The sequence below is a fragment of the Nycticebus coucang genome, chromosome 2 (assembly GCF_027406575.1).
Source record: "Nycticebus coucang isolate mNycCou1 chromosome 2, mNycCou1.pri, whole genome shotgun sequence".
NCBI classification, from domain to species: domain Eukaryota; kingdom Metazoa; phylum Chordata; class Mammalia; order Primates; family Lorisidae; genus Nycticebus; species Nycticebus coucang.
The window spans coordinates 63,238,405-63,250,997 of NC_069781.1; the positions used below are offsets into that span (position 1 = coordinate 63,238,405).

General features: G+C 36.8%; 1 protein-coding gene across 6 annotated transcripts in view; it reads right to left on the reverse strand.

Moving 5' to 3' along the window:
- The window catches only part of SNAPC3 (small nuclear RNA activating complex polypeptide 3), a 65,223-nt gene that overhangs the window by 21,427 nt on the left and 31,203 nt on the right, over positions 1–12,593 (reverse strand). For 5 of the 6 annotated variants that reach the window (XR_008376173.1, XR_008376174.1, XR_008376168.1 and 2 more), the window contains 5 exons: positions 11,377–11,481; positions 10,021–10,170; positions 5,623–5,705; positions 4,091–4,255; positions 395–502 (listed from right to left, as the gene is read on the reverse strand). Coding sequence is in view for 1 of the 6 variants with exons in the window: in XM_053572143.1 (XP_053428118.1) it covers positions 395–502; positions 4,091–4,255; positions 5,623–5,705; positions 10,021–10,170; positions 11,377–11,481 (611 nt within the window). In the remaining 5 variants the exon portion in view is untranslated. The remainder of the gene's footprint in view (positions 1–394; positions 503–4,090; positions 4,256–5,622; positions 5,706–10,020; positions 10,171–11,376; positions 11,482–12,593) is intronic. The other variant, XR_008376176.1, reaches the window with a different exon arrangement.

Genomic DNA, 12,593 nt, shown 5'->3' on the forward strand with positions numbered 1-12,593 from the left:
CAGAATGACATGAAGCAAAAATTGTATAAAACTTTATTTTGACTTTGCATGTAATGTGCTGTGATTTTTTTTTCATTCAGAAGCTGTGGATTGGAGTTGATTTTGTAAACTAAGACAAAAGGCAGAAAGAACATAGCTCTCAGAGCATTGTATCAACCCTGAAGTTCAGCCTTCCCCTGACTTATCTGCATATAAGATAATACATTGCCTTAATATTTAAATACGCTAGTTTTAACATGTTAAAGTGATTTTGCACACTTCTGTACTAGCTAAAATCCCTCATATTATTTATAACTCCAAATACAAAAGTCCTTAGATCAAAAATAGAAAACTAAAATATCAAAAGTAACTATTAAAGACCCAACACTTTTCAAAGAAAAAAAATATCACTCACCTAGCTGTGTACATTTTGCAAACAAAGCATTTTCTAGTCCACAGCCAGTGCTTCTTGATAAGGAGAGGATAGAGTGTCCTATCCAAGCAGTCATCATGATGCACAAGCCTTTTGTTTAAGAAAATGAAGTACAAATTTATGATCTGTAAGGGAATGTGTCTATATACCTCAACATTTAAGAACACAGATGTCAGTTTTTGCTTACGAAAGATTTATGCAAACCTCTTATTACATGAAATTTGACCAAATTGTGTTCCACAAAATCCTTTCTCTAAAAGAGCATTTTAAAAGCAAGGTTTTCTTGTGAGACTTCATAAATCCCTTTATGGTAGGTAACGTACACTGTGACACTCTTAAGAGGGAGCAATTGCATGCAGCATTTCTTGAATGTATTCCACCAGAGAATCCTTGTTTTACTTAATGCTTAGTACCTTTTATTTATTTGAGATAGAGTGTCACGGTGTCAAGTGTCACGGTGTCAAGTGCCATGGTGTCACAGCTCACAGCAACCTCAAAGTCTTGAGCTAAATCGATTCTCTTGCCTCAGCCTCCCAAGTAGCTGGGACTACAGGCGCCCACCACAATGCCTGGCTATTTTTTGATTGTAGTTGTAATTGTTTGGCAGTCCCAGGCTGGGTTCGAACCCGCCAGCTCCAGTGTATGTGGCTGGCGCCCCAGCTGCTGAGCTATAGGCACCAAGAGTATATATTTATTTATTTTTATTTTCATTTTTTTTTTTGAGACAAGGGTTCACTTTGTTGCCCTCTGTAGAGTGCTATAGCATCACAGCTCACAGCACCCTCAAACTTGGCCATTGGATTTCAACCCACCAGCTCCAGGTGCCAAGCTGCTTAGTACCTTTTTATGGAACATAGTTTGAGCAAGGCTACTTGGTGATATTTTACCTAGAACTAGTTACAATGTGGATCGAGTTTTGTTTTTTTTTTTTTTTTGTAGAGACAGAGTCTCACTTTATGGCCCTCGGTAGAGTGCCGTGGCCTCACACAACTCACAGCAACCTCCAACTCCTGGGCTTAAGCGATTCTCTTGCCTCAGCCTCCCGAGTAGCTGGGACTACAGGCGCCCGCCACAACGCCCTGCTAGATCGAGTTTTTTTTAAACATCCATTTTGTTAAAGTCTAAATCTCAGGGGAAGGAGGAAAAGGAGATGTGTAAATTCACACCTCACAGTACTAAGCACAGCATCTGGGTGAAAGACATGCAAACTTACAACTTTGACTCAAATGGTAGAAAAGAAAATTATGTAACCAAATGTGTATACCCCTGTAATATTCTCAAGAAAAAAAAAAAAGGAAGGGGAGGAAGAAGACTTACAGGAAAACAAAAAATTTAAATCTGGTTCCTGGCATAATATGAATACAAAAGCAAATTACGGAACCAAAATATTCTCAAAAAAAAAAAAAAAAGGGAAAAGACTATTTAAATCTGGCTCCTGGTATAATATGAATTGGTAAGATTTTAGTTTTTGATGTCAGAATTATGAAACTTTTAAGAAATTATAAATGAAAGTCAATTTGTACTCTGGTACTATCAGCTACACAGCTTTGGATAAATACCTTCAAGGAAGGCTTAATGACAGAACTCAGATTCTTCTGAAAAATGAAAGGCCTGCACAAAATTATAAAGGTCCCTGACAATTCTAAAATTTAATTTTTTTAAACAAGAAAGGATAGTAAATACTAAATTTCGCCATCAGAAAATGATTGAAGTTTTGGTAGCTGGTACTGTGGAATGGTGCTGAATGATTAAATCCACCTATATGATGAAAATGACTTACAGTCTAAATTACCTTTAAAAATGACTCAGCAAAGTCCCACATTGCAACCTCTTAACAAATGTAAATTGCTGTTTCTCTTTAGCATTGAAACAGATCGTTATTTTATTTGTTGACCACTGCATCAAGAAATTGCCTTGATGGTGAAAAAAAAAAAAAGAAATTGCCTTGAGTTTAAGGGCCAGGTTGTTATACTTCAGCCTTAGAATGACAATGTTTATGCAATATTCCCCTACACTGTAAGAAATGGAAGGAAAGTTACAATAGTGGACTGTCTCCCAACTTATGTTAGACACACTTCCCCTCATATGAACAGAAAAAGCATGCTTATCTGAAAATTTTTAAAGACTTTTTTTTTAGACCAGTACAGTGAGAAGGGGGAAAAGAATAGAACAAGGAGTTCAATTCCTTGTAACTCAATATGAACTATCAAATGAGATAACTCATTGCCTTCAGATCAGCTAAAATTTTAATAACATTACCAAAGATATAAACATACTAAGCATAATTTTGAAAGTCTCTAAATACAAGGTTTATAAGTTTTCCTTGCTTTTGACTCACCATTCTTCTCCAAAGGACAATTCTTTTCCATTTACAATTTTGCTCAACTCCTTTATAGAACTGCTATAATTTTGGTTAAATAGATACTTAATGTCTAAATTATGAGGAATTAATACTTCCACATAAGCTATACAAATGACTACCCTTTCCTTTTATTGTACATTTTGCTTTCTAGCTACTAATTCTCTCCTGTCTGCACTGCTGAATTTTCAAAGTACTGTTACTAACTCAGTTCCCTATTTTCTGACAGAACTATCCATTTGAGTTAAACACCAACAGGTCTAACAGTTCTATTTTTCTTCCCAGACATCCTTCCTGAATTCTGTGTTCCTGGCTCCAGTCTCTGGACTGAATTGTTCTCTAGGTCTGGTAAACAGCTATCACAGTAGGATTTCATTTTCCCATTATCCTCAGAATCCCCTCCGTGTCTATTTAGTCTATTCTGTGTGGCATCCCACATCTGTCTTGTTCTGGGTTTACTGTGTGTGTGAAGTATTTCTGCTTCCTCTGGAGCTTTCTGATGAGTGCATGGGGTATAAAATTTTGGGGACTGGTCACTAAGACCAAAAAAACTAGAAACAGGGACCTTCTGAAAGCATCAGTTCCTATTTATTATACCAGTATTTAATGGTTCCTAGTTACTGGTAAAACATGGTGTATCATTGCTCCACAGAAAAAAAAAGAAAGAAAAAAAGTCTCAGAATCAAACCAGCAACAAAGCAAGATTTTTGCTTACATATTGGTACTTATAAAACTGAGATTTCCTAATTAAGGAAGAAATGAATAGTTTCATTTATGGAATAGAGAAATCAGCTATACAAAGTTTACAACTAATCTCCAAATCTCATAGACTTCAGCTCTTTCCCAATTTGAAACCTTAGAGTTCGCATTTGCCACATGTGAAGATTTACTCTTTTCTTCCCCTAGTTTTTTGTTACCATCTTCAAATTGTGGCAAAAAAACAGGAAACCTAGAAATAAAGTTGCAAATGTGCAAAACAAAAACATATATATACAATGGATGACTAGTACCTTAATGACAGCTGTTTAATATAAAAATGGAGATACTTTTTAAAGTATTTACAGATTTTAACTCTAATAAATAGTAAAGTATTTCTTAAACATGTTTCAAAAGATGAACAATAGAGGATGCAAATGGATACACAAAGGTGGTAATGCACAGAAAACAGACACTTATTTTTGCTGTTCCCAAGTCAGGTTACAAAGATGATTACTTTTACTTCTTTTTTTTTTTTTTTTTAATCTTACATACCTGTGCTTTTATACTGTGAAATCAAGAAAGGAAAAAAGTAACAAAACGTTCTGAGTGCTGCCACCCACCTTATGTCAGTAATGATGATAACATGTTCACAGTCTCCCTGGTGACAATATAAGTAAGGAAAGCCTAGTTTAATATACAAGTCATTGAAGGTGAAATCTTCCATTCTAGCAGTCTGAAACTTTCCATAACCTCTATCATGGGACTCTGACCATTCAATGATAGTTCTGTGGAAGAAAAAAGGCATGAATAGAATACTGCTCCACAAAAACTTAAAAACTAGAGAAAAGGGTTTGTGACTGCTGAAATTCATACAACCTAACTAATTAGACAGTCGCCATCTTGAGATGAAGACCATAGTGTTTTGATACATGTTAGGATTAGGACACTGAGTTTTTTTTCACCTATTAAAGAATAATTCTCAAAATATGGTCCCTTGAGTTCAAAATTACCTTCAGGATAATACTGTTATTATTTTAAATTCTTTTTTTAAATTGAAACTTACAAAAACTAATATTTATTTAAAATTTCAGATTAATATGAGAGTACAAACTATTAGGTCACACTGTTTCCATCTGCTGGGTAAAGTCCAAGTTGTAGTTGAGCCCTTCATTCAGGAGGTGTGCCACATACCTCTCATTGTGCCTATTAGGTGATAGCACACCAAACCCACTCCCCTCTTGAGTACATTGGATACTTGCCCTCTCATAAACAAGTTTTCTGGATGCCACATGTTTATCACTTCAGCTTAAATGCAAAATGTATGACAATTTCTTTTGTTTTAGAAAAGTGGTACTTTTCGGGCGGTGCCTGTGGCTCAGTGAGTAGGGCGCCGGCCTCATATACTGAGGGTGGTGGGTTCAAACCCAGCCCCAGCCAAACTACAACAAAAAATAGCCAGGTGTTATCCCAGCTACTCGGGAGGTTGAGGCAAGAGAATCGCCTAAGCTCATGAGCTAGAGGTTGCTGTGAGCTGTGACGCCACCACAATCTAAGGGTGACAAAGTGAGACTCTGTCTCAAAAAAAAAAAAAGTGGTACTTTTCACAAAAATATTAATATAAATAATCTCATTACATGTTAACATTTCAAATATTCCTTAGTTTCAATTTCTAATATCATAAAAGTAAGCCAGTTCTTTGGGGCCCTCCATTTTTTTTTTTTTTTTGGAAAAAAAAAGGGTAAATTTCTACCCAATGGGTATATTGCACAGGTACACTGCACACTTACTATGTGAAGAACACATCTAACTTTAAATATACAAAAGAAATTTAGTTTGGTTTTTTAGAAAGGGGATCTTGCTATGTTGTCCAGACTGGAGTGCAATAGCTATTCACAGGCACAATCATAGTATACTATAGCCTCAAACTCTTGGCCTCAAACACTCCACCCGCCTAAGCCTCCTGAGTACCTGGGATTATAGGCAATGCACCACTGTGCCCAGCTTAATTTTTGTTAGATGTATGTAATGCTCAATACTTATAAATAATTCTTTACAATGATCCTTAAAAGACGAATAATAGGATCTGTGGAGATATCATACTTTTGAGAACTAGCAATAGGAAAGAGTTAGAGAAGATTTTTTAAAACTATACCTGCTCAAATCTCTGCATTCCGGGTATCTTTTATCATTGTAAAATGTTCCTTCGAAATAAAAGAAGGCTGATTTATAGAGATCCTATAAGAAAACAGATGTTATTGACAAAGCCTACAATTAACAAAAATTTGTGGTAAAATCACACTAATACGTTACAACAGCTTTATGAAAACTTCATAGAATATGCTCAGCATGTTAGATTTGTTTAAAATTTAATGGGAATCTACTCTATGACAGGTACTATGTTATTTACCAGAGATAAAGATGTAAAGACATGTTCCGTGGTTCTGTTATCAATTTTATCCTATTATTGTTTTAGTCAGTAGGTTCAATTTAAACTTGTATATTTTCCTGTGATTCATAAAAGGAATCCAATAAGAAATCAAACAAACTTCAATATTACTTTATTATGTACATACACAGCAGTGATAGTTATTTTGGATACTACAAGTAAAAAACTAAGTCTAATCTTTGATGTTTTTTACCTGTGATAACAATGATCAGGTTATATTTTCTGGCCTTTTTAAACATTTTTTTTTAAGGAATTTTTTTTTTTTTTTGCAGTTTTTGGTCGGGACTGGGTTTGAACCCACTACCTCCGGCACAGGGGGCCAACGCCCTACTCCATTGAGCCACAGGCACCGTCCTTTTTAAAACATTTTAATGAAGTTTTCTTTAAAAAAACAAACAAAACTCTCTTTATATTTCCAGTAACTCTTAGGCAGACAGAATGTGAATTTCTAATTTTATTCAAGCAACCTTGCTCCAGTACCATTATAGTACTAGCACAATTGGTCTAATCCCTCTAGTTTCTTAGCCTTCATTCTACCAGCATTTCTATCAAAGGTTTGCTCTTAATCTTGACTACAAAATAGAATCACAAAACACCTAAGACAAAGTATCACCTCAGACTCATGAAATGAGAATACTGAGTATGTGGGCCTGACACTAATATTTTTCTAAAGCGTTCTAGGAAAAATATGCAATCAGAGTTGAGAACCACTTTTAGAGTGGTCCTTCACCATATACTTAGAAATAGTCTGACTCCTGGAAGAGGGTCAGAAGACCTGAGTTCATTTCCTTAACCTGCCACTTATTAGATTTATGAGTCTGGATGGATATGTAACTCTCCTCAGAACTCTGTTTCCTCATCTGCAAAACGGGAATAATATCTATGATGACATCTTACAGGATTGTGGTGGGGATTAAAAGAATTTTTGACCTCTAGAAGATATGTCAGTTTCAGGTACTAAAATAGTTTTACCCTAATATTATAATTTCTTTCCTATCTCTTAGAAGCTTCTATTTTTCTTTCATAGTTGTCTTCATTCCTCCATTTGCACATCATTTTGCAATGGTATCAGATATTCTTGCTAAGACGGGCTGTGCAATTTCTCCTTGGCCCAGTCACTAAGTATCACTGATCCTCTGTACCATCATGTAAAATATGAATAAACCCATTACTTTCCTTACAGGTTGTTGTGGAGAAACAAAGATACAATGTACTTAATACCAAATGAAATCTGCCACTTCATATACTTCTAAATCCTCAAAGAGTAAGCCAGGACCCAAAATACAAGTTCTAAAAGAATAACTATTGCCTTATTTTGGAAACAAAACAAAGTTCAGTGTATATAACACTTTATTCATTGCAAACACTTCTAGAGAACCTCATCTTAAGTGATTTAAGCAACTTAACGCCTTTTGCTATTAATTACTGATTACAAGGTAGACCCTAAAATAACAGAAATGTTTTTCATCTAAATCATAAGAGGTTTGCCAATCAGGTTCATGAACTTGCCACTGTGTGCTTATGTTGACAACACAGTACAAACAACTCCGTAAGGTTTCATAATCTTGGTATGTCAGTGTCTCACAGTTGTGTTTGTGTCAATGTCTGACAGTGTCTTGCGGAGTGGCATTCATTATTATTGAATGTTTTTGTGTTCCATCCCGAGAATGCTGGAGCTTGAATTTGAACAAAGAACAAACATTTGTAAATTTCTTGTTAAACTTGGCAAGAGTCGAAGTAAAATCAGGGACATATGAGTCCAAGTTTATGGGGATAATGCCATGAAGAAAATGGCAATGTACAAATGGATTAAATGTTTTTCTGAGGGGAGAGACAGTGTCCTTGATAAAAAGAGGTCGAGGGGGCCACTAATGAGCAGAACTGATGAAAACATTGCAAAAATTCATCAAATTGTGCATCAAAATCATCAGCTGACTATGAGAACCATAGCAGACCAAGTAAACCTAGAGAAATGGTGAGGAAAATCTTATGTGAAAATCCTGGCCAACAACTCATGGCTCCTGCATCACTACAATACATCAGCTCACATGGCACTGTCTATGAAAGAGTTCTAGCTAGCAAACAAATAACTACACACCCTCCCACCTGATCTTGGCTCCCAATGACTTTTTTCTTTACCTGAAGGTAAAGGAAATACTGAAAGGAATACATGTTGATGACATTTAGGACAACAAAGGTAATACAACAATAGTTCTGATGGCTATTCCAGAAAAAGAGTTCCAAAATTGCTTTGAAGGGTAACTAGGTACTGGTGTCGATGCATAGCTTCCCAAGGGGAGTACTTGGAAGGTGACCATAGTGATATTCAGCAATGAAGTATGTAGCACTTTTTCTAGGACAAGTTCACAAACTTAATTGTCAGACCTCTAAGTCATCCATTAACAACATTTCCTTATCTCAGTATATAAATGGTAGCATAGAAGATGCAAGTAATCTCAATACCAGTGAATTTTCAATTTTTTTTTTTTTTTTTTTGCAGTTTTTGGCTGGGGCTGGGTTTGAACCCCCCACCTCCATATGGGGCTGGCGCCCTACTCCTTTGAGCCACAGGCGCTGCCCCAGTGAATTTTCATTTTTAATAGTAACCAAAGATAAGCACTAACGTAGATTGCCTATTTTGTCAGCACGTAGGCTAGCTGAACTGACCAAGTTCCAAAGGGACTATGGCTGGGGCAAACTATTATAAGAAGTTACTTTTGTGATGGACACACTAACTTTGACCTGAAATGTATAAAAGCAATAATATAATCAAAGTATGTGTACCCCAGTAATACTTTGAAATTTTAAAAAAAGGAAGTTTCTTCCGTTAGTAATCAAATGTAACCTAAGTCTACTGTTAACACTGTCTATTTTATAAAGTAACTACTAATAACTAATACAGTCACTTGAATAAAGTCATTATTTATGTACCATTTTAGTCATGTTTTACTCATTTACTCTCTTGCAAATATTCAAAGCAGCTATGTTAGAACTTCAGAAATACTCCTAGGAACCCTCTGTGACAGAAACAGACCTAGGAAAGAAGTACTGGAGAAGCTTGGTTAAACATACATTTGTATGTTACCATTTTTCCTTTAGAAAGGCTTCATAATAAGTAACGGAATAATACATGTGTAAAATACGTTCATAGAGTTCCTCCCAGAAAGACCCTTAAGGGATTCATGCCTATAATCTCAGCATTTTGGGAGGCTGAGGTGGAAGAATGAATCGTTTGAGGCCATGAGTTAGAGACCAGCCTGGGCAACACAGTGAGATCTCATCTCTATAAAAAAAAAGTTAATTAATTTAAAAAAAAGATCCTTAAGAGCTTATTGACAAAAAAAAAAAAATCAACTAACCTGAGCGATGTACAAATGGTAAGTAGGTTAGACATTAAAATCATGTGGGACCATGTTTCTGATCTTAAAAAAAAAAAAAAAAAAATTACAACACATTGACCCTGAGGTTCTCGGTTGACTCTATCCTTTTGCTGGGGGCAATTATGAAAAACTGAAACTCCCACAGAATTTAAAACAAGAGCATGTGAACAGCAAAGTCAAATGCTACAGTAAGATCAAGTTGCAGAAAATGGATAAATGTTTAAACCAGTGGTTCTCAACCTTCCTAATGCTGCAACCCTTTAATACAGTTCTTCATGTTGTGGTGACTCCCAACCATAAAATTATTTTCGCTGCTACTTCATAACTGTAATTTTGCTACTGTTATGAATCGTAATGTAAATATCTGATATGAAGGGTATATTTAGGCAACCCCTGTGAAAGGGTCATTTGACCCCCAAAGGTGACCCACAGGTTGAGAACTGCTGGTTTAGACAATTAGGTAGTCACTATTATCTTAGAAAGAAAGTGTCCATAGAATAACTTAGAAATAAATGAAAGACAAAGAAATCAAAACAGAGTATAAATGGCCTTCTCTTTGGAAAAGTTCTGATGATAAAGGAAGGAAAGAGAGTAGTAGCTTAATGGAATCGCATGAGAAGAGAAAGCATTTACTGGGATGTTTATGAGCCCGCTAGAGTAATCATTATTTCCTTAGTTTATTATCATTAATTCCTGTTGTTTTATGGGAGGAAAATCATCTTACTTTGCTGATGTGCTCAGGGGCTTGGTCAGGAGTGTTGCTGAATTCCCCACCAATCTGGAGGTCACTGACACAGCAAATTGAATCTCTTAGTTCTGTGAGCTTTTGACTGCCCAATACCAGCATTGTCTGGTATGGTTTGTGTTCTTTGTGCTAAAAGTCAAATAGTAAATAAATATCTACTTAGAGACAAACCAAAAAACCCACAAATTCTAGCACAATCAAATCCAAATTAAGTTAGTGGTTTTCTTAAATTGAAATTGTGCCCATAACTTGATTCTGTGTTTTCTTAGATTTAATATTTGTCTACTTCACATGCATTATATTCAGGGCCAAATTAATGTCAAAATTATTTGTGTCCCCTGTGATCCAGAGACCATTCTCTGAAAGCGCCTTTTTTATCTAATTCTTACACACCAAGCCAGTATTTCCCCTGCTACCCCATCAACCTATATCAACCTAGGACCAGGTATCAGGCAATAAGGGACTACACCTCAATGCCCCAAAGATGCTGGAATTACTCAAACTAGCTAAACCTAAATAGTTTACTATCTCTGCCTTGCCTTTCCACAGAAAGCCCAATAAAAGCTGGGCTCTATGCATTCCCCTCTTTCAGCCTCCTGGCGAAAAACAGTACTTCTCTTTATGGCCCTGTGTGGCATGGCCTCTCCTCTGAAGAAATGTAATAAAGGCCAGGCACAGTGGCTCATGCCTGTAATCCTAGCACTCTGAGAGGCCAAGGCAAGTGGACTGCTTGAGCTCAAAAGTTTAAGACCAGCCTGAGCAAGAGCAAGACCCTATCTAAACTAAAAAATAGAAAAACCAGGCTCAGTGCCTGCAGCTTAGTGGCTAGGGCCTGGCCACATACACCAGGGCTGGCAGGTTCAAACCCGGCCCGGGTCTGCTAAACAACAATGACAACTACAACAACAACAACAACAAAATAGCCAAGAGTGTGGCGAGTGCCTGCAGTCCCAGGTACTTGGGAGGCTGAGGCAAGATAATCGCTTAAACCCAAGAGTTTAAGGTTGATGTGAGCTGTGACACTATGGCACTCTACCAGGGATGACATACTGAGACTGTATTTCAAAAACAAAACAAAAACCCCAAAATAGAAAAACCAGGTGGGCATTGCAGCAAGAGCCTGTAGTCCCAGCTACTGGGGGTGGGGGCTAGGTAGGAGGATCACTTGAGCCTAGGAGTTTGAGTTTGCTGTGAGCTAGGATGACGCCATGGCATTCTAGCCTTGGCAACAGAGTGAGACTGTGCAAGCATAGGAATGTGACTCTTCAAATCACTAAACCCTTTGACTAAAGTTACTCAGATTATCCATGAAATCCAAAAGGTTTTACTACTGACCTTATGAAATATAACAGGGTATAAAATATTCACAGATAGGATAAGCTCGCCTTCTTCAATCATGTCTGAGGGGTTTTCAGGCTTTTTTCCTATGGCATGTGACTCCTAAAGAATGAGAAAGAGGCCTTTAAATCATATATTATAACTCAGATAAGAGCCAAGTGTGGTACAATGGCTATCAGCAAGGGGTGGAATCAGACAGCCTATTTCTACTTCAGGAAAATTATTAAAACATCTCTAAACATACACACACATGCACATACACAAATACCAGAAAATACTTATTTTACAAAACTATTACTAGGAATTACTAATAAGACATCTGGCACTAAATGTTTAGCAATTAATGATCAAACAGGAATATAAACTAATGTTGGTGTAACACTGTTATTTCTTTTTTTAAGACAGAGTCTCATTCTGTTGCCCAGGCTACAGTACAGTTGTGTCAGCCTAACTCACACCAACCTCAAACTCCTGGGCTCAAGTGATCCTCCTGCCTCAGCCTTTCAAGCAGCTGGGTCTACAGGCACCGACCATGAGGCCCAGCTAATTAACATCAGCATTTTTTTTTTTGCAGTTTTTGGCAGGGGCTGGGTTTGAACCCGCCACCTCCAGCATACACCAGCATTTTTAGTTACATTTTTACACCAAAGATTTACAATGCAGGTACAGATCTGTTTCACTCTACATCCCTTGTGCTTCTACAGTTCTGGAATAATAGTTGGAGACTTTAACATTCCACTTTCAATAATGGGTGGAACAACCAGACAGAAAATTAATGAGCAAACAGAAGACTTGAAGAATAGTATAAAACAATTAGACCTAATAGACACATACAGAAGTCCCCATCCAATAATTGCTGAATATAGATTCTTCTCAAGTGCATACGGACAGACGGCAAAATCTTAAATTTTCTTTCTCTTTTTAAAATTTCAGTTTAAATGAGGGTACCAACAATTAGGTTACATTGTTTGCAAATCTTAAATTTTCTTTCTTGGTTTTTTTTTTGATAGTCTCACTCGGTTGCCATGCATCATAGCTCACAGAAACCTCAAACTCTTGGGCTCAAACGATCCTCTTGCCTCCGCCTCCTCAGTAGCTAGACTACAGGTGCCCAACAAAACACCAGGCTAGTTTTTTGTTTTTCTAGTAGGGAAGGGTCTTGCTCAAGCTGGTCTTGAACTGCTAAGCTCAGGCGTTCCACCCACCTTGGCCTC